Below are 22,917 nucleotides of genomic sequence, written 5' to 3' on the forward strand. Positions count from 1 at the left end.
AGGTTCCAATCCCGTAAGAGGGTTCCAATCCCATATAAAAGAGTTCCAATCCCATATAGGAGTATCCCAACCCCCACGCACTTGGTGGGCGGTAATGTGAAGGATTATTGTAAACACCCGTTGTAGGAGGAGAGGGAGAGGGAAAGGGAGAGGGAGGGGGAGAGGAAGACGAGAACATAAGAGAAAGGGAATAGAAATGAGAAAGGGGTGGATGAGGAAGAGGAGGGAAAGGAGGAATGAGAAGGTGGAAGGGGAAGAAGAGGAGAGAGAGGAGGAGGAAAGGGAGAGGGAGCAGGGGAAAGAGGAGGAGGAGGAGGAATGAAAAGGTGAAAATGGAGGAGAAAGAGGAGGAAAGGGAGATGGAGGAGGAGGAGGAGGAGGAGGATGAGGAGGAGGAAGAAGGGACGAAAAAGGAGGCGTAGGAGGAGTGGTGAACCATCTCGGCCGAACCCTTCCCTACCCCGGGAACGAACCCAAGATCAGTCATGCGTTTAGACTCTGAGTTGACTGACCTACTGAACCTCAGCCGGTCATGTGAGTGACTGTCTGTCTGTCTGTCTGTCTGTCTGTCCATACGAGTCTTTGTTATGATAGGAAAACCCAATAATAATAATAATAATAGTAATAATAATAATAATAATAATAATAATAATTACACTCAATCCAAGTTCACAAGTCACAAATTGAAGGCTATAATATAAAGTTCAGAGCCTCAGAGAACCCGAGCAAGTGGTTCTACTTGAGTGAGTGAGTGGGAGAGAGAGAGAGAGAGAGAGAGAGAGAGAGAGAGAGAGAGAGAGAGAGAGAGAGAGAGAGAGAGAGACAGAGAGAGAGAGAGAGTATATAATATACAGCATATATATAAAAATATACTCATATATATCATCCAGCTCTCGTAAAGTTCAGCCAAAACGATATAGCCTATCACGTTACTCTCCCAAACTTAGCTAACTTTATTCGTAACTTGAGGGAGAGAAGGGGAGTTAAGTTTCTCTCTCTCTTTATCTCTATCTCTAAAAAAAATATAAAAGGCTCGCGGTCTCTTGGCAGCAGTGAGTGTTGCCATCTTGGTGGGCGGAGTTTTCTGATGTAAACAATCATGGCGGCTGGAGACTGGAATAACAATATAAATTCGCCCAGTTGCTTTATTCTTCCCCCATCTCTCTCTCTCTCTCTCTCAACACCTTTTAACTCCTAATCCTCACAATCCAAACCTTTAATACCCCATCCAATCCCTCCACCACCACCAGTAACCTTAACTCCAATCCCTAATCTGTAATCCCTTTGCTAGAGGCCACAGGGAGTAAGTAGCCAGTCAATGAGACACAGTGAGGATTGGGCGGCCATCCACATCCCTGTCAGGAGATTGGCCCACCTCCAGGATACTGTGGTGGTGGTGGTGGTGGTAGTGGTTGTAGTGGTGGTAGTGATGGTTGTAGTGGTGGCAGTGATGGTGGTGGTGGTGGTGGTGGTAGTGATGATGGTTGTAGTGGTGGTAGTGATGGTTGTAGTGGTGGTAGTGATGGTTGTAGTGGCGGTAGTGATGGTAGTAAGAGTTGTAGTAGTGGTGCATGTAACAAAATCCTTCAAAAATAAAAATATGTAGAAATCCCTTTAGCAAAATCTGCCAGCAGCTATCGAAAAAATCTGTTTCTTTTAACCTCATTTTTACGTAAAATCTGTCGTTTCTGTCAAATCCAAATCTGTAACAGCCTTTAGAAAATCAGAAGCGTTTTTCTCCCAGAATAACCCGAGAAGTTTGCTCCGGAAAATCTTTAATGTCCCTAAAAATAGGAAAATCTGTGGAGAAATCTTCTCTAAATCTGGATCTCTATTCCGTAAATAGGTGACAGAGCCCCCAACCTTAATGTAAAAATCGGCCTATCCTCACCACTCCTTTAAAAAATCTGCTTCTTCAAAAATCGGAACATATCTGCTTAAAATTCTCCTTCTTTCATAAAATCTACATTTATCTACCCCCAAAAATCTGTTATCTATCACCCTCCCGGAAAAATCTGTTAAACCATTACTACCGAAAATCTGAACAAATTTTCCAAAATCTGAGGTCGTCTCCTCTCGCGAAATCTGTAACCTTAAGTTTTAGTTGTAGTCTCCCAGGAAGGGTACCTGAGAGAGAGAGAGAGAGAGAGAGAGAGAGAGAGAGAGAGGCTCACCTGTCCAGCTACCTGCTAAGCTTACTCTCACCTCACCTATGGGAGAGGGGAAAGGGGGAGAGGGGAGAGAGGAGAGAGAGGGAAAAGGAATGAGAGGACTGCTAATTTCTTTCTCTCTTAGCTGACACACTCACAGCTCTCTCTCTCTCTCTCTCTCTCTCTCTCTCTCTCTCTCTCTCTCTCTCTCAGTTGATTACAAAACTTCCCGCCACACACCCACACACACACGCCACCAACGGCCTCCATATATTTACGTCTTGGCAACTCGTTCATTACAGAGGCTGCAGGTGCCAGGTCGCCTAATTTTTGTTCGGTTTGTGACTTTTAACCCGTTCTGTGTTTTCTATTGTCTACGTTTGTTTGCCTTGATTGTGGGTCTCTGTGTTATTTTGTGTTTGTTTGTTTTGTTTGTGGGTCTTTTTGTTTGTGAGTGTTTGTTTGTTTGATTGTTTTGTTTGTGTGTGTCTCTTTGTTTGTTTGTGGGTTTGTTTGTGTTTGTTACCTCTTCTTTCGGTTTTTTTTGCACTCCCCCTTCCCTCACCTCTCACCCCTCACCCTCTCTATCCCCTCCTCACCTTTCCTGCCCCAGGACAGTTTCACACAGGTATTGGACAGGTTCACACAAGTACTGACACTCCGTAAACCAGGTACCAGCCAACTTTATTGCCTACACTACCTCATCTGACACTACCTCACCTGGCACTACCTCACCTGGCACGACCTCACCTGACACTACCTCGCCTGGCACTACTGCCTGCACTGGCACTACCCCCCTGGCACTCACCTCACCTGGCACCTCACCTCACACCTGACACACTACCTCACCTGGCACTACCTCACCTGACACTACTCCTCACCTGACACTCACCTCACCTGACACCACCTCACACCCACCTCACCTGACACCACCTCACCTGACACTCACCTCACCTGACACTACCACCTGACACTAACTCACCTGGCACTACCTCACCTGACACTACCTCACCTGACACTACACCACCTCACCTGACACTACTGCCTGACACCCTGCCTGGCACTACTCACCCTTGACACTACCTCACTACACTACCTGACACTACCTCACCTGACACTACCTCACCTGACACTACTCGCCTGGCACTACCTGCCTGGCACTACCTCGTAAATATAGCAGTGGTTGAGGTTCCCAGGCAGAAGGAAGGAATATTTTTCTGGCAGTATTGAGACCTTCTTCTCCCCTCCCCCACATACACACCACCACGATACATTAGATTCAAGAACAGGAAAAACAGTAGTACCCCCTAACCTAACCTAACCTAACCTAACTTAACCTAACCTAACTTAACCTATATTATCAAAAGGAGAATGTAAGAGAAAAGAAAATCCACAGAAGAGAAAGCCAACAAAAAAAAGTAGTACAGAAAATCACACAAAGAAAATAAATAAGAAAGTAAATTGAGAAAAAAACACAAAAGAAAGTATTGTAAAAAAGAAAGTAAATATCGGAGAAAATAAATAGAAAGTAGAAGAAAGTAAATGAGAAAGTAAAACAAGAAAACTTTCTCCTCACAGTGGGTGCCTGGACGCATTCCAGGACGTGAGCCAGAAATAACCAAAACACCAAGTGAGAGGGAAGAGTGGGAGTGAGAGGGAGAGAGTGGTGGGGAGTGAGTGGGGAGAGTGGGAGAGAGAGGGGAGGGAAAGGGAGAGGGAGGGAAGGAATTAATGAGAGGTGAAGTGAGAGAAACTGGAAATTAGAAGGGGGGAGTGGGAGTGAGAGAGGGAGAGGGGGTGTGAAAGTGAGAGGGGAGAGTAGCAGTGAGAGGGAGGGAGGGAGGAAGGAGTGGATATTTCATGAAACTCTCTGGATACCATGAGATGTGTACAAATTCATTTTAAAGTATTTGATTATATTTCACGGTGGTGTGGCTATATTTCACGGTAGTGTGGCTATATTTCACGGTGGTGTGGCTATATTTCACGATGGTGTGGCTATATTTCACGGTGGTGTGGCTATATTTCACGGTGGTGTGGCTATATTTCACGATGGTGTGGCTATATTTCACGGTGGTGTGGCTATATTTCACGGTAGTGTGGCTATATTTCACGGTGGTGTGGCTATATTTCACGGTAGTGTGGCTATATTTCACGGTGGTGTGGCTATATTTCACGGTCGGCAGGGAGATATATATTGTAATGTATTGTATTAGCTTCCGGTTACCTGTGAAACCACTAATTAGAGGTGAACTGGAAGCATCATTCATAAATGTTTATAGGTTAAGTTATCAAACCCAAATGGTCTTTTCTCCATTTATTAAGAAAATAAACTACTGCATAATACCTGGAATATCACCGTAATTAACGCTCTGAGCTGCGAGCGTTAATAAGGGACAAAGCTCAGGTATAATTAGCTTTTTAGACCACACGTCTCAGCGGCTCAGAGACGGGAGTAGAAATGTGATCAAGGTGTGAGGACACAGTGGGAATACAATACAGTACACTGCCACATGTCCAGTTGATGACGACTCACGTCTCATAGGAAAGTTACCTTGGGTGATGTAATTATATAAACCTAATGTATCTAACCCACATTTATATAAGTATTACTGCCTGTTGGAGAGTGGCTGATATAATATATTTCACGAAGAGATAGGATATTTTCCATCTTTTTTTTTCTATTTCGCTGTGGTAATATATTTTCTATACTGATGAAAATATCCCCCACTAAGAGAAGATATTTTTCACACATATACAAGTATTTTTCACCAGCGAGAGATGATATATTTCAAGATGGCCAAAGAAAAATACTTTTCGGTGGTATTTTTTCAACAAGATATATTTCATGGTTGGTGAGGGAAGGGGGGAGGGAGGGAGAGAGGAAATGGGGTCAGCTGACAATTAGAAAACGCAAAGTCAACGTGGAAAGGCGAAAGGAGGTAGGAGGAGGAGGACAGGGTAGAGAAGAAAGATGGGAGAAGATGGAGGAGGGGGAGGAGGGAAAGAAAGATGAATGGAGGGGAGGTAAAGGAAGGAGGAGGGGGGATAGAAGTAGGAAGGAAGAAGAGAAGGGAAGGAAGGAGGAGGAGGAGGAGGAGGAGGAGGAGAGAGAGTGAAGGAAGAAGGCGAAGAAGGATAGGGGAGAGGAGGAGGAAGAGGAGGAGGAGGAGGAGAAGAAAGAGAGAAGTGAAGGAAGAAGGCGAAGAAGGATGAGGAAGAGGAGGAGGAGGAGCTAAGAGCATTGGAATTCGGCAGGCGACGAGAAGGTGAACCTGGGGGAATAATTCCCTGGAGGAGGGGAGAGGGAGGGGTGAGGGGAGAAGGAGGGGGAGATTGACGGGGAGAGGGAGAGGGGAGAGGGAGAGAGGGGTAGATGGGAGAGGAGGAGAAGGAGGGAGGAAAGGGGGAAGACGGAAGAGAAGGAGAGGGAAAAAGTGGAGAGGAAACAGATGAATGAGGTGAAGAGAGAGAGAGAGAGAGAGAGAGAGAGAGAGAGAGAGAGAGAGAGAGAGAGAGAGAGGCCAAACTATCTTTATTATGGATCAATTAATGGTGCCAAAAGGTGTTAGTGAACTTTGGGTATCCGTAGAGATACTCTCTCTCTAATGCTCATAATTACACCACCAATAAGAAAAAAATCATAATTTTCTCACGACCTCACAATCTACGGCTCACAATTTACTCCTTTAATATTAAAAACTCAAAATTCACATCCACAATACTCATAAAACTCATAATATAAGACAACAACACTTATTAAACTTATACTATGCGATGGTAATACTCACAAAACTCATAATTTACCCATAAATGTTTCCAGTTCTCCCCAAAAATCATAATTTACCCCCTACGTACTCATAGACCTTATAAGTTAATGTCCCTCGTATTCACATTACTCATAATTTACTTCCTAAATACTCTTACAATTTTGAAGTTACTCATTAACTCATAAAGCTCACATAAGCTCATAATTTACTCCTAAAACTCATAACTTACTCATAAAACCCACAACTTACTCACAAAACTCACATAAACTCATAACTTACTCACAAAACTCACATAAACCCATAATTTACTCATAAACTCATAAGAGTACTCACATGATGATCGACTTGGCTGGACCTCTCTCTCGTTCGATGATGAGCCATTAAGTTTGGGGACAGTAGTGGTCTGTAATGAACCAATGACACCAATGTTATTATGGTACCAATTTTAATATGGTACCAATGTTATTATGGTACCAATGTTATTATAGTACCAATTTTAATATGGTACCAATGTTATTATGGCACGAATGTTATTATGGCACTTATGTTATTATGGTACCAATATTATTATAGTACCAATTTTAATATGGTACCAATGTTATTATGATACCAATGTTATTATAGTACCAATGTTATTATGGTACCAAAGTTATTATGGTACCAGTGTTATTATGGTACCAATGTTAATATGGTACCAGTGTTATTATGGTACCAAAGTTATTATGGTACCAATGTAAATATGGTACCAGTGTTATTATGGTACCAATGTTATTATGGCACTGTCATTATAGTACCAAAGTTATTATGGTACCAATGTTATTATAGTACTAAAGTTATCATGGTACCAATGTTAATATGGTACCAGTGTTATTATGGTACCGGTGTTATTATGGTACCAATGCTATTGTGGTACCAATGTTATTAAGGTATCAATGTTGTGGTACCAATATTATTATGGTACCGGTATTATTATGGTACCAATGTTATTATGGTACCAGTATTATTACAGTACCAATGTTATTATGGTACCAATATCATTAGATTACTAATGTTATGGTACCAATGACATAATGGTGCCACTATTATGACACCAATGTTATTATGGTACCAATGTTATTATAGTACCAATGCCATTGGAGTACTAATGTTATTGATAACAATGTTATGGTACCAATGTTATTATGGTGCCGGTATTATTATGGTACCAAAGTTTTTATGGTTCCAATATCATGATACCGATCTTATGGTACCAAAGTTATTATGGAACCAATGGTATTATGACACCAATGTTATTATGTTACTAATGGTATTATAGTACCAATTTTATCAGAGCACGGATCTTATTATGGTACCAATATTATTATGGTATCAATGTTACTATGGTACCAATGTTACTCTGGTACCAATGTTATCCTGGTACCAATGTTATTATGGTATCAATGTTATTATGGTATCAATGTTATTAAGATACCAATGTTATTATGGTACCAATGTTATGGTACCAATGATATTATGATACCAATGTTATTATGTTACTAATTGTAATATAGTACCAATGTTATTATGGTATCAATGTTATTATGGTACTAATGTTATTATGGTACCAATGTTATGGTACCAATATTGTTACGGTACCAATGTCACAAACTATTCACTCTGAAACACACACACACCAGCGCTCAAGGGAGGGCTTCTCGTGGCCCTAAAATAACAGTGCCAATGTGGGGTGCCGACACTCAAGCGGGCGCTGGGAATCAGGACCTCAAGTGCCAGTAAAGACCCACCAAAATAACATCACTCACTTGAGCGCTAGCTGTCTGAAGACCAGGGTAGGGATATGTATTGTGTGTGTGTGTGTGTGTGTGTGTGTGTGTGTGTGTGATTAGAATATTTCAATAAGTATCCTCAAAAATTCATTACGTGATAATAAGTACACTTAATGAATAATACAACAGAACACTTGTAATTAAGAGAGTGTCTTTATTAAGTGTTAAATGAACATCTGAGTTGTAAATATAATATCGTGTGTTAAGTGAGTAAGACTATTCACTACTTATAACACCACTTATACTCTCTCACGCACCACTTATACCATCACATACTTAAAATATACGTACATTACTACAGTACACACTTATAACAATACTCACGTGTTCAGTTGAAGGTCCACTGTGAACACGTGGCTAAAGGCCTTGATCCTGTACGAGGTGCGGTGTACGTGGTTGCTCTGGAGGGAGAGAGAGGGAGAGGTCAGTGGTGGTACACGTGATTAGGTTAGCTTAGAAAGGAATAAAATGTAGAAACCTTTTAGAATCCATCTTTGTGTCGTAGCTTAAGTGGGTCAGTTAGATACGTCCTCACATCACCAGTTAGGAGGAAAATTTTAACGTAGGAACCTTAGAGAGAGAGAGAGTTGGTTCTGCCAGCAACATTAACGATACTAACTCATTTGCATAATCTCATCTGCATAATTAAAGTGAACAACTCCCAAAACACGAGATGTATATACTTAAATCACCATTATTAAACGCTTGTTGAGAGCCGCTTACTTACTTACTATAACCAGCTCTGGGGCGAAACAAGTACTGACACGAGGCTTACACGACAACTTTGCCTCCCAACACCACCAACACTTACCACTATCCACCATTACCACTACCATCTAATTCCCTACCACCTACCACTACTCCACCCATCCAACTAACCTGACCTTCGGCACTACCACTACTACTACCACCCAACTCTACTAACCCCACTACCTACCAGTACAATCTAAACTACCACCATCACCTACCCCCACCAGCACCCCGTCCACCACCACCACCACGCCACCACCCCCACGGACCCACCACTACCACTACCACCACCACCACAATCACCAACAGAGATTGAGTTAAAGGGAGCAGGTCAGGACGCGTTGACTTTTACATATATTTCACTGCAGATGTTCGCCACGACCCTTCACCCCACGACCTTCACCCCACGACCTTCACGACCTTCACCCCACGACCTTCACCCCACGACCTTCACCCCACGACCTTCACCCCACGACCCTTCACCCCACGACCTTCACCCCACGACCCCTTCACCCCACGATCCTTCACCCCACGACCCTTCACCCCGACCCCTTCACGATCCTTCACCCCAAGACCCTTCACCCCACGACCCTCCACGACCCCTTCACCCAACTACCCTTCACCCCATGACCCCTTTACCCCACGACCCTTCACCCCAATGACCCTCACCCCACGACCCTTCACCACGACCCTTCACCACGACTTCAACCCACGACCCTTCACCCCAATGACCCCTCACCCAACGACCTTCACCCAACGACCCCCACCCCAATGACCCATCACCACGACCACCCCATGACCTTCACCCCACGACTTCACCCCATGACCCCTGACCCATCACCCCACGACCCTTCACCCCATTCTTCACCCCACGACCCCTTCACCCCAATGACCTCACCCCACGACCCTTCATTCATCCCACGACCCCTTCACCCGCGACCCTTCATCCCACGACCCTTCACCCCACGACCCTTCACCCCACGACCCCTTCACACCACGACCCCTTCACACCACGACCCCTTCACACCACGACCCCTTCTACTCACGACCCTTCAACCCATAATGTGGTGTTGGGAGTACAACGTGGTCTTGGGACTATAATGTGGTCCTGGGAGTATAATGTGGTCTTGGGGGTATAATGTGGTCTTGGGTAGTATAATGTGGTCTTGGGGAGGGGAAGACCGGGGCTAGTGGGCGACAGGGGTAAGTTGGCACAGATGAACTATTTCCACTACTTGATGGTAGATGGCGTCCTCAGTTCCCAACAAACCAGCGTTGGGAGAGGTTGCTGGAAGGCCAAAGTATAAAGGAAAGTTTAATTTTGCTGCTGGTGAGTCAGTTTTCGTTTGCTACTTTTCTGTGCCGTAAAATATATTAGATCGTTAGGGATTACATATCAATTTGAGCCAAAATATATCATGGGATTTATGGTATTGTTTGCCCTTAAAGAAAATATTATACGAAATTTTGTTAATGCGCATTACGCCATTTTATTTTCATTGGTATGGTTGGGGCAAGTTGGCACTGTGCTATTCCACGAGAAATGTGGGTACAGTGCAGGGTTTGCCAGATGAAGAGTGTACCGATAAGGATTAAGTTCTTGAGCGATTTTGTTTGAATTTATGGCTATCAGTTTACTATATTCTGTGTTATTAAAGTTTTGATTTTGTAATCTCTATGTAAATAAATAATGGCCATGAAGTTCTATTATTTAAGAATAAGTTATTTGGAACCTCTATATCAAAATCCACAATGAAGTACTGATATTTTATTAAGCATCTGTATGAGCCAAGTTGCCCCATGACTGTGTGCAAACAAGTTGACTCATGTTATTTCAATTTCAATTTCAATTGTTTATTCCTTGATAGAGGAAGCGGGATCCTAGTGCTGTCACTAGGTACCCCTGTACAATAACACCAGAAGCATCTGGCAAGTGTGAAAAGTATATACAGTATAAATATTATAAAGGGGCTTACTAAAGCCTAAGGAAGGAAGGATATTCCTTTAACACATAATCAATATTATTTACAAAATATCTGGCCAGTATTGGGAGGATCATCGTGTCTCCGTCAGGGGGTCGTGGAGTGGTGGTCCAGCAGGCGTCACGGAAGCGTTGTGTGTGGGGACATCTTAGGGGGACTCATGTTTTATAATTTCTTCTAAAGGACACTGTTCTTAAGTTTAGAAAGAAAACCTTACCTTTTTTTCCATCGAAATGTAGAAAATTGTTTAAATTTATCACAGAGACAATAAATATTTCAAAATCTTTTGTTTTTGATCCATCAACGAAAATGTAAAAAGTGTGTCAACATGCCCCGGTCTCCTCTACAATGTGGTCTTGGGGAGTATAGTGTGGTTTTGAGGCGTATAATGTGGTCTTGGGGAGTATAATGTGGTCTTGGGGAGTATAATGTGGTCTTGGGGAGTATAATGTGGTCTTGGGGAGTATAATGTGGTCTTGGGGAGTATAATGTGGTCTTGTGGCGACTAAAATCAGAACTCGTAAACGAAGCCAAAGCCATAGTGAAGGATGAAACATCCAGTTGACGCATCCGAACACCTCCAACTGTGACGGTAGGCCGTAAGCTCCTCTCACACAAAATGGCGTCGAGAGATGTTTATATTTTTAGCCACAATTTTTGAAAGGATTTATAAAGAAATGTTGTTCTAATTTTGTTCGTTTATTGTTCGTCGTTTTTTTTTTATTTGGTGAAAGTACAGAGATAGAGAGAGGGGTGTGTGTGTGTGTGTGTGTGTGGGGTGTTATGGTCAGCATGCTCGCCTCGCAAGCAAGAGGACCCGGGTTCGATCCCCGGGCAGGGCGAAATTATGAGCAAGTTTCTTTACGCGATTTGCCTCTGTCTACCCAGCAGTAATTACGGATCGTATTCCGGGTTAATGGTTAGCTAGTGCAGTTGTCCGGTTTTCTCGGACTATTCCTTGACACTGGGTCATGCAGCTCGTTAACTCAGGGTGTGGTTGTTGTGTTGGCGACACCTTCTACACCTTAAACAAATTCAAACCTATAGGTGGCCCTTGGGCCGGCCATCCTCGTTGCACGAGGGGCAACCATTATTATTATTATCTACACATGTACTGGATGTATGTATGTATGTATGTATGTATGTATGTATGTATGTATGTATGTATGTATGTTTGTATGTATGTGTTTATGTCTTATTTCTTTCTTTGTATCTCTTCCACTTTCATTTTCCATAGATGGAGAAAGAGAGAGAGAGAGAGAGAGAGAGAGAGAGAGAGAGAGAGAGAGAGAGAGAGAGATATCACAATTTAAAACAAACACAGACAAAGACATTAAGTGTGACGGACCATTTTATCAAGACGGGTAAAGGCATTAAAGTAAATGGGCGATGACGTCACCAGTGAGAGGCGCTAGACTGCGGCTGCGGCCCATCACCCGTGAGATACATGCGGCTAAAAGGGTGCGGGCGGCTCTAACAAAACACTTGACCCATGACACGTGTGGTGGATACATACAAAAGATATAATGGGTGTGAGGTGAAGGTTTAAAAGCTCTTAAAGTTATAGTTTAAAGTGGTTTGTTTACATACACTTATAACACACACACACACACACACACACACACACACACACACACACACACACACACGTATATACTTACATGACCCACAAGCATCCTGGAATAAAAACACACACCTATCTACATGTCCACGGTCATCCTGGTATAAAAACAGACTTTGTTTACATCCACGACTGCCTGTGTGGTCCATTTCCCGCCAAAAGTATCAGCTGATATTTTTTGGCGGGAATTTTACTAGAGCGAGAGTGTGAGCTGATCTCCGGCGTCCACCTCTCCTGTCGGGGATCCTGCCGGGTTATATCATGAATAAAGGAGCATCCTGCCAAGTGGATAGAGATCCTTGGGCGTGTCTGGTGAATTATGGCCGGTCACAGGACAGGTAGGTCGGCCAGTTGTGGGTAAATTGTCTACATCTCCTCCCGCCGTCTTCTCCGCCATCTCCCGCCAAAAATAGCCTTCTTCTCCTACCAAAAAATATCCATCTTCTCCCGCCAAAAAATCTTCTCCCAGCAAAATATAAGGTTAGGTTAGGTTAAGGAACGTATCTAGGTAGATTCTGTCTGTATGTCTGTCTGTCTGTCTGTCTGAACCGGGATTCTCTCAGGCTCATAAAATTTAACGTCACCACCATCTATAGTAATGTGTGTGTGTGTGTGTGTGTGTTTGTGTGTGTGTGTGTGTGTGTGTGTACTAAAGACCATTATATACTTACACTAACAACCCTGGACATACACACACCCATACAATTCAATAAATCATGAATATACAAAATAACCACAAATACATAATACATCAGAAAATACAACCATGAGTGATTAATACACCGACATGTATACTGTATGTAGCCGGCATATACATATAATACATACATCAGCAATACAAACAGTTTATATGTATATACATTTATACATACACATACAGATTTAAACCGGAAATAAAGGAAAAGTTTTAGCCAGAAGTAGACCGGATATAAGGACGGTTTAGCAGGAATTAGACCGGTCATAAGACTGGTTTAGCCGGATATAAGGAAGGTTTAGCAGGAAGTAGACCGGATATAAGGAAGGTTTAGCCGGATATGAGAAAGGTTTTGGCCGGATACATGGAGATTTTAGCCGGAAGTATGACTGGATATAAGGAAGGTTTAGCTTGAAATAAACCGTATATAAGAAAGGTTCAGAAGGAAATAAACTAGATAAAAGGAATGTTTAGCCGGAAATACAAGAATTTCAACCGGATATTAAAAGACAAACAAACAAACAAACAAACAAACAAACACATTTAAACCGGAAATGCAGAAATAAACCGGATATGCAGGAAGTAGAAACTGGATACAGAGATAATTTAACCGGAAGTCAAAGATTAACCGGAAAATTATAACATACAGCCGGAAACAGAGATAGTTAAATAGGTAATGAAGAGTTAAGTCGGATAAGAAGAAAGTTAAGCCGGAAGCAAGAAATATTAACCAGAATTGGAAAAAGTTCAGCCGAAAAAAAGAGAATATTAAACCGGAAATGGAGACACGTTAGAGAGAGAGAAAATGGAGAGAAATAGAGACAAAATAGAGAGACTTATACACAGAGAGTAGATAAATAGTTAGAGAGAATAGAGATAAAAGAAAAATGGAAAATAAAGACAAAATGAGAGGAGAAGAGAGACTTACACATAAGAGTAGGTGAGGAGAGATAGAGATAAAAGAAATGGAGAGAAATAAAGACAAAATAGAGAGGAAAAACACACAACACAACACAACAAATCACCTGTACTTTTACCTGGCTATCGCCCGCTCCCTTCCATACCTCGGCCTAAGAACGAAAAAGAAAACGGAGTATGGGATAAATAATAACATCGGGAGAACTTACGTAAATTATTCTGTTCTTGTTTTGTTTATGTCAGCTGTTCATGTTTTGTTTGTGTCAGCTTTTCTTGTTTTGTTTATGTCAGCTGTTTATGTTTTGTTTGTGTCAGCTGTTCATGTTTTGTTTATGTCAGCTGTTTATGTTTTGTTTATGTCAGCTGTTTATGTTTTGTTTATGTCAGCTGTTCATGTTTTGTTTATGTCAGCTGTTTATGTTTTGTTTATGTCAGCTGTTTATGTTTTGTTTATGTCAGCTGTTCATGTTTTGTTTATGTCAGCTGTTCATGTTTTGTTTATGTCAGCTGTTCATGTTTTGTTTATGTCAGCTGTTTATGTTTTGTTTATGTCAGCTGTTCATGTTTTGTTTATGTCAGCTGTTTATGTTTTGTTTATGTCAGCTGTTTATGTTTTGTTTATGTCAGCTTTTCTTGATTTGTTTATGTCAGCTGTTTATGTTTTGTTTGTGTCAGCTTTTCTTGTTTTGTTTATGTCCTTCATTTTATGTTTGCTTATATGTCAACTGTTTATATGTTTTTATTTATGTCAGCTGTTCATGTTTTGTTTTATGTCGACTGTTCATGTTTTATTTATGTCAGCTATTTTATGTTTTGTTTTCAATATCCCAGCTTTTCTTGTTTTTATTTATATATCAACTGTTCATATTTTGTTTATGTCAGCTGTTCACATGTTTGTTTATGTGTCAGCTGTTTTATGTTTCATTTATATCAGCTGTTTATATTTTACCTTATGTCAGCTGTTTATGTTTTGTTTATGTCAGCTGTTCATGTTTTGTTTATGTCAGCTGTTCATGTTTTGTTTATGTCAGCTGTTTATGTTTTGTTTATGTCAGCTGTTCATGTTTTGTTTATGTCAGCTGTTCATGTTTTGTTTATGTCAGCTGTTTATGTTTTGTTTGTGTCAGCTTTTCTTGTTTTGTTTATGTCAGCTGTTCATGTTTTGTTTATGTCAGCTGTTCATGTTTTGTTTATGTCAGCTGTTTATGTTTTGTTTATGTCAGCTGTTCATGTTTTGTTTATGTCAGCTGTTTATGTTTTGTTTATGTCAGCTGTTCATGTTTTGTTTATGTCAGCTGTTTATGTTTTGTTTATGTCAGCTGTTTATGTTTTGTTTGTGTCAGCTTTTCTTGTTTTGTTTATGTCAGCTGTTCATGTTTTGTTTATGTCAGCTGTTTATGTTTTGTTTGTCAGCTGTTCATGTGTTTGTTGTGTACAGTTTCAATCATTAATTTCTGGACACATAAATATCTCCTTGTGGGTCAAATAAATATAAATAAACACACACTCTAACATAAAGGTCAATCAAGGTCAAGTAGATGGTGACCAGATATTGACCTCAAGTGTCCAGAGAATTTTGTCCATAGGTGTACATGTGTGTGTGTGTGTGTGTGTGTGTGTGTGTGTGTGTGTGTGTGTGTGTGTGTGTATTTTAACATCATAGCAAACATGGAGAGAAATATTTAGGTGTGTTAGAGAAATATTTGAATGCAGGTGTTGACACACACACACCTTCCCATTATATAAATCATCAAGAACTCGTATATAACTTGTGTGTTCACTCCTTGACACACTCACTTCTGTATTGTAACTGTGCTGAAATTTCCTTGTGAAATGACCCACCTCCCTTGGCATTATATATTAGATTTGAATTATTTTGGTATTTTTTTATATTTCAGTTTATTGTTGTTATTGTTATTATTATTATTATTATTATTATTATTATTATTTTTTTTTTTTTTTTTTTTTGTGTATTATTATTATTGTATTTAATATTACACACACACACACACACACACACACACACCCTATCATAAAAAAAACACCACTTTCTTCATAAACACAAAGGTGACAAATAATTCCACAAACATTACTGAAAACAAGAATAATTAAAGAAAACGACACAACAGCAGCAAATATTACGATATAAAAGAATTATTGTTTACAGAAAATATGGAATAAAGACCAAACAAACCATAGAAAACCTCCTTAATATAGCCATAGAAAACAGCATTAAGAAAACATCAGAGAAAACGGTATTATTTAGTCATAGAAAACGGTTTTCAAAGACAAACAAAGAAAATGAAAACCTTACCCTGATTCAGAGCCTAACTTAAGAAAATTTATAGCCAATTGTGAGTCATTTATGTTGAGATTAGGAGCACAGAAACCCAGCACTGAGATTAGGGATTATTAAAATACGTCCATACACTCATACAGACTGAGATTAGGGACTGTATAAAGTGCCATGAACACTGAGATTGGGAAATAGTTCAGTCTGACTTTGAGAAAGTTACATTGAACACTGAGATTAGTGCATGTGAATCCACCAGAGAGATTAGGATCAAAGGAATACACAAATGAGCCTAAGAAATGAGAGCAGAATCATAACAGTGAGATCAGGAATGACCACTGAGACAAGATGAAACACAAGAAGACAAATGAGACTAGGATCAACAGACTTTAGACACTGAGATTAGGGCAACATAAGCAAGACAATGAGATTAGAGTTTGATATAGTAAGATCAGAGAAACCAGACAGTGAGATTATGATCACACAGAATATTGAGATTAGGAGCTGAAATTAAGATCTTAGGAAGCCGAGAGACTGAGATCAGGAACAAAAGAGAAACTGATAGAGATAAGCCTATTTATCTGTTTGTCCTTCAAGTGTAGTAATAATAATTTTAACAATAATAATAATAATAATAATAATAATAATAATAAAATAATAATAATTCTACTACTACTACTACTACTACTACTACTACTACTACTACTAAAATATTGTTGTAAGATATGGACAAGACAAGAGGTTAGCTATACCCCGTGGCAGTGCAGCACACATGATAAACAAGGTGTCTGTCCAGGCCAAACTCTCGTACATAATGCTGCCGGGGTCATCCATCACCTATCAGAACACTGTCTCCCTTACTCCCAGACCATTTCATTTCTCCTGTCTTTCGTTTTTGTTTTGTGGAGTCCTACGTGTTTCTATACATGTTTGAGGGAGAGAAGGAGGAAGGGAGAGATAGAGAGATAAGAGTTTTGAAAGAATAGATGGTGGATATTGAGACGTTGAAATTGAAGAGGGAGGGAGGGAGAGGAAGATGGAAGAGAAATGAGACGAGGGGGGGGATGATGGAAGGGAAAGAATAAGGGAAAGAAAGGACAGAAAGAAGAGAGCCAAGGCGTAGGAAGTAAGGTGAATAACAAGAGAGGAGGTTCTGGGGGTGACCAGGAGGCCGACCGACACACACACACACACACACACACACACACACACACACACACACACACACACACACACACACACACACACACACACACAGGTCATCAACAAGGTTACGAGTTCTGCTTTAAGGTGTACCTGCCGCCAACCCTGACATAGTATACACCCCTCCCTCCCTACCTCCTTACCTACCTCCTTCTTCCTCCTTCTTTCCTTCTCTCAATGTCTCCCTTTCTCCTCCCCTCTCTGCCTACCTCTCCTCTTTCCTTCCTCCCCCGTCGTCCTGCACAACATAACATACACGCGTGAGGAAGGTGTTAGGGAGGAGGGGAAGGTAGGGAAGAGGAGGGGAAGGTGATAAGGAACAGGAGGAGGTAGGGAGGAGGAGGGGGAGAAGGTGGTGTTGGGGAGGTGGTGTGAGGAAGATAGTGGGGAGGAGGGGAAGGTGATAAGGAACAGGAGGAGGTAGGGAGGAGGAGGGGGAGAAGGTGGTGTTGGGGAGGTGGTGTGAGGAAGATAGTGGGGAGGAGGAGGGGGAGACAAGGGGGAGAGGAGGAAAGTTTGTGAATTGTTGCACATGAGAAAAATATTTATAACGCTTTGGACAAACCTCTGGTGGTGATAGTAGTGGTGGGGTGTGGTGATGGTGGGGTGGTGTGTGGTGGTGTGTGTGGTGGTGGTGGTGGTGGTGTGGTGGTGGTGATGGTGTGTGTGGTGTGTGGTGGTGGTGATGGTGTGTGTGGTGGTGTGTGTGGTGGTGTGGTGTGTGGTGGTGTGTGGTGGTGTGTGGTGGTGTGGTGGTGGGATGGTGTGTGGTGGTGGTGTGTGTGGTGGTGGTGGTGGTGGTGATGGTGTGTGGTGGTGTGGTGGTGGTGTGTGTGGGTGGGGTGGTGTGTGGTGGTGGTGTGTGGTGTGTGGTGGTGTGTGGTGGTGGTGATGGTGTGTGTGGTGTGGTGGTGTGTGTGTGTGTGTGTGGTGGTGGTGTGTGGTGTGGTGGTGGTGGTGGTGGTGATGGTGTGTGGTGGTGGTGGTGTGTGGTGATGGTGTGTGGTGGTGTGTGGTGGTGGTGGTGTGATGGTGTGTGGTGTGTGGTGTGTGGTGGTGGTGATGGTGTGTGGTGGTGATGGTGTGTGGTGGTGGTGATGGTGTGGTGGTGGGGGATGGTGTGTGGTGTGTGTGTGGTGGTGTGTGGTGGTGGTGTGTGTGGTGGTGGTGTGTGGTGGTGGTGTGGTGGTGGTGATGGTGTGTGGTGGGGTGTGTGGTGGTGGTGTGGTGTGTGTGTGTGTGTGGTGGTGTGTGGTGGTGGTGGTGGTGGTGGTGGTGTGTGGTGGTGGTGGGTGGTGTGTGGTGTGGTGTGTGGTGGTGGTGTGTGGTGGAGGGTGGTGGTGTGTGTGGTGTGGTGTGTGTGGAGGTGTGTGGTGGTGGTGTGTGGTGGTGGTGATGATGTGGTGATGGTGTGTGGTGGTGTGGTGGTGGTGGTGTGTGGTGATGATGATAGTGAAAGAAAAGAAGAAAAAGAAGGCCCTACCACATAATATACCACAGTTCCCTTTCATTTACCCCCTCCATAATATTTTCCCCTGTAAAATCCTTGAACATTCCACATTATACCCAGGACATATTATGACATATTACAAGGCTCAACATATTATTCTGAGAGATATATTATGACATACTGCCTCACGCTTATATTTTGTGGATATATAAATAGATATAATGATATAGGGATGTATTTGAACGCCGGACATGTCTAGGATGATCACGTTTTCTGTGGAAGGTTGGAGACGACAGGCAGGGTATACTTAAGTAAATGTGAGATTTGTTTTTAGTTGATTATTTGTGTTTTTTTGTGGTGGAGGGGGGAGGAGGATATAATGTTATACATTCTACCTGTGTGTGTGTGTGTGTGTGTGTGTATGGGTGTGTGTGTGTGTGTGTGTTTAGGCCTATGTCATTGTTTCGAAAGGCACACACACACACACACACACACACTTGTCATATTAATTTAATTTAATCCAAACAGATAAAGACGAAGAAAAATTTATATAAAGGAGAGAAGGAGGGAAGAGGAGAAGGAAGTAGAGGAAGAAGCGGGTTTAGTGGAAGGAAAGAAGTGAAGGAAGAAGAAAGAGGGGGGTGAAGAGGTGGAGGTGGGAAGAGGAGGAAGAGGAAGAAGAAAGAGGAAGGGATGAGGTGGAGGAGAACGTATAAAGGAAGACAGAATGGAGGAATGGGAGAAATGAACAGGAATGGAAGAGGAGAAAAGGAGGAAAGACATGATGGAAGATGATTGTTGAAGTGGATAATCTGGGGAATAAAACGAGTGTGTGTGTGTGTGTGTGTGTGTGTGTGTGAGTGTGTGTGTCACCATGAACTAACAGAAGAAACTCAGGGACTAATCCTTTACACGATCAGACTTCCGCCGCCATCTTCCACTGTCACCGAACATCATGTCAACAAACCATCCGAATGCCTGTCATCCCTCACGCGGCCACGGCTTCGGTCACGCCATTCTCAGCGGGTTGGAATCGGCTGGAATCCCATGTCTGCGGGGTTTCAGACACGCTTACCCGGAGTGACTTATTGGCTCAATTAGAGTTAGGAATGGAAGGGAGGCGGACTGGGTTAGTTCACACCGCCTGAGAACACATGGTCGGATCTTGAAGGGGTTAAGAGGGTGTTTTCCGGCCTTAGGTGAGGGGTGGGTTGGCTGTGTCTTGTCCCGAGGTCTTCAGTGAGTGCTTGTTAAGCCGTATGAGAAGCGTTTGAGAGTGAGTGCCCCCTCCCCCCCTTCCTGCCCCTCAGCTGTCATAGTTTCGTGTGTGTGCTTAAATTTGTTATATTTACCTAAATTCTCTGGTACTCTGCTGCAATTATTTAGATCTGTTGCAGGTAAAACACACACACACACACACACACACACACACACACACACACACACACACACACACACACACACACACACACACAACCACACTCCCTGCTTACCTACCAGCCCCCCTTCCCACTGACTTAGTAGAGGAATTTGACGTAGCAAAACGCCTGGACAAACTAAAATTAAAACGCTCTACCACCCCCATTGACTTACCAATGAAACTATTCAAGGAGTTCTCCCCGGAGCTTGCTAAACCCCTCTGCTCCATCATCAATGCTTCTCTCAGTCAAGCCAGATGCCCAGCTGACTGGAAGACCTCTTATGTATCACCAGTGCCCAAGTCAACCAGCCCACAATCCTTAAATCAGCTACGACCTATTGCAATCACCCCAATACCCAGCCTAATCTGTGAAAGTTTTGTGTTTGACTGGGCTTATGCTGATATTGCAGGAGTCGTAGACCCTCAGCAATTTGGCAACATGAAAACTTCCTCCACCACTCACTGTCTTGTCAGCTTTCTCGATTACATATACCGCCATCTCGAGAAACGAAAAACGTCTGTAGCTGTCGCCTTCATTGATTTCACTAAAGCGTTCGACCTAGTCGACCACAATATAATCATAAACAAAGCTATTGACCTCGGGCTTCGGAGAAGTCTCATACCATGGCTTACAGACTTCCTCAGTGACCGACGCCAAGCTGTACGCTTCCGAGGGGCTGTCTCCACCTTTCAGTCACTCACCTGTGGCGTCCCCCAAGGCACCAAGATGGGACCACTCTGCTTCCTTATGCTCATCAATGATGCCCTAAGAGAAGCCCCTGCTCGCTGGAAATATGTCGACGACTCCACCATTGGGATCAGCGTCAACAATTCCGCTCCCAACTATACCGCCCTTCAGGATTTATTGAACAGTCTCCAAAACTGGGCCACCAACAACCATGTCACCATCAACCATACCAAGACAATGGTTATGCACATCAACCTCTCCTCCGACATTGTCCCACCTCCTTCCATTACCCTAGGTCCGAACACACTCCAGGTTGTAGATTCCACGAAGCTCCTCGGCGTCACCATAGACAACAAACTAAATTGGAAACCACACGTCAGTGAAGTTGTCAAATCCTCCAGTTTCCGTCTCCACCTCCTCCGCCGACTCAAGTCCCTCGGAGTTCCCGCACACGAGCTCCTCAGTGTATACACAACATTCATACTTCCCAAGCTCACCTATGCCTCCCCCACCTGGTCTTCCTCCCTAAATGCCACACAACGTAAACACCTAGAAAAAGTGCAAAAGAGGGCATGCAAGATTATTCTCTCCCCTTCCTACTCCACATATCAAGAAGCGCTCAACACACTGACCCTTTCGACTCTCACTGACCATCACCACGGCCTCATCTGCAAATTTGGTAAGAAGCTTCTACACCATCCCCGACACCGGCCCCTACTACCACCTGAGATCCCCTGTCCGAGAATTGCTGTTCGACACCACAACCGCATCCAGCCCATACGTGCACGAACTGATCGCTATAAGAACAGCCCAGTCCCAACCATTGTAAAAATTATCAATAACATGTAATAAATCAGTGTATTCACTCCCAGTAAACACTGCTCCCTACACTGTCACTATGTTGAAATGAACTGTATTTTGAGCTGATCCCCATCTAAGTTACTATATGTCTTATTTGTGTCACTTATGTCACTTGTATATTATTTGTAATTCGTAACCCATTCCCCAAATATGTAACTGTATATTTTCAGCCTTCTGGCTGCCAAGCTCTTTCAATAAACCGTTAATTATTATTATTATTATTATTATTACACACACGGTAGAGATGAATGGTGTTGACCTCTTTACTGAAAATGAACTCTTGCTGTATGTTAGAGAGAGAGAGAGAGAGAGAGAGAGAGAGAGAGAGAGAGAGAGAGAGAGAGAGAGAGAGAGAGAGAGAGAGAGAGAGAGAGAGAGAGAGAGAGAGAGAGAGAGATTTATTATCCCCCGTTTTCTCATTTACCGAATCATTAACATATCAGTCGACCAATCAGCCAATCTGTCAGTGTATTAATTACTCATTAACTGCGGCCACCAGTCAACCGGCCAATCAGAAACAAGCTCTCTCATGACAGCCAATCACGTCATTTGTTGGTTTTGTTGACAAATTATCGAATAATTTCAGCTGTTTGGTCAACTGATTTGCCAGTCATCATCACCAACCAGTGTATTATTCGTGAAACTGTCTGTCTGTCTGTCTGTCTGTCTGTCTGTCTGTCTCACTATCTATCTATCTATCTATGTCACTTCACCTGACCCCCCCACACATCACAATCAGTGTCCAACTCTCCTCTATAAGTCACCATCTTGCTTCTGTCTTCATCTATCTTCTTCTTCTTCTTCTTCTTCTTCTTCTTCTTCTTCTTTCTTCTTCTTCTTTGTTACTCAGTGCTGACTCTTCTCTTCCTTCCAGAGTCTGTGATGACGAACCATATTTTCCTCAATGAATTAATCTTTGCTGACAATTTCCCCCAAAACTGAATATATACCATTTTTTTCCTATTCCTTCACTTATTTCCCTATTTTTTTATCTATTCCTTTTCCTATTTTACCCCTTTTCTCCTCTCATTTTCCTATTCTTTCACTTATTTTTCGATTCTTTCCCTTATTTTCCCTTCTTCCATATTTATTTACTTACGTCTCTTTCTCCCCTCATTCAATTTTCTCCTCTTCCTCTTCTTATCGGTCTTCCTCTCATCTCCCTTCTCTATCTACCCTCTTATCGGCTCCCCTCTTATCGGCTTCCCTTCTCTATCTCCTCTCTTATCGGCTTCCCCTCTCTATCTCCCCTCTTATCGGCTTCCCTCTCATCTCCCTTCTTATTGGAGGA

General features: G+C 42.5%; 1 protein-coding gene across 21 annotated transcripts in view; it reads right to left on the reverse strand.

The window, feature by feature from the left end:
* Nucleotides 1-22,917, reverse strand: part of LOC121880142 (disintegrin and metalloproteinase domain-containing protein 11-like) — a 180,416-nt gene that overhangs the window by 78,711 nt on the left and 78,788 nt on the right. For 18 of the 21 annotated variants that reach the window (XM_042387307.1, XM_042387230.1, XM_042387220.1 and 15 more), the window contains exons 3-5: nt 13,819-13,863; nt 8,071-8,147; nt 6,254-6,323 (exon numbers count right to left, since the gene is read on the reverse strand). In XM_042387307.1, coding sequence (XP_042243241.1) covers nt 6,254-6,323; nt 8,071-8,147; nt 13,819-13,863 — 192 coding nt within the window. The remainder of the gene's footprint in view (nt 1-6,253; nt 6,324-8,070; nt 8,148-13,818; nt 13,864-22,917) is intronic. The other 3 variants (XM_042387282.1, XM_042387238.1, XM_042387299.1) reach the window with 3 other exon arrangements.

Source organism: Homarus americanus, unplaced genomic scaffold (genome assembly GCF_018991925.1).
Source record: "Homarus americanus isolate GMGI-L3 unplaced genomic scaffold, GMGI_Hamer_2.0 scaffold50564, whole genome shotgun sequence".
Classification (NCBI taxonomy): Eukaryota; Metazoa; Arthropoda; class Malacostraca; order Decapoda; family Nephropidae; genus Homarus; species Homarus americanus.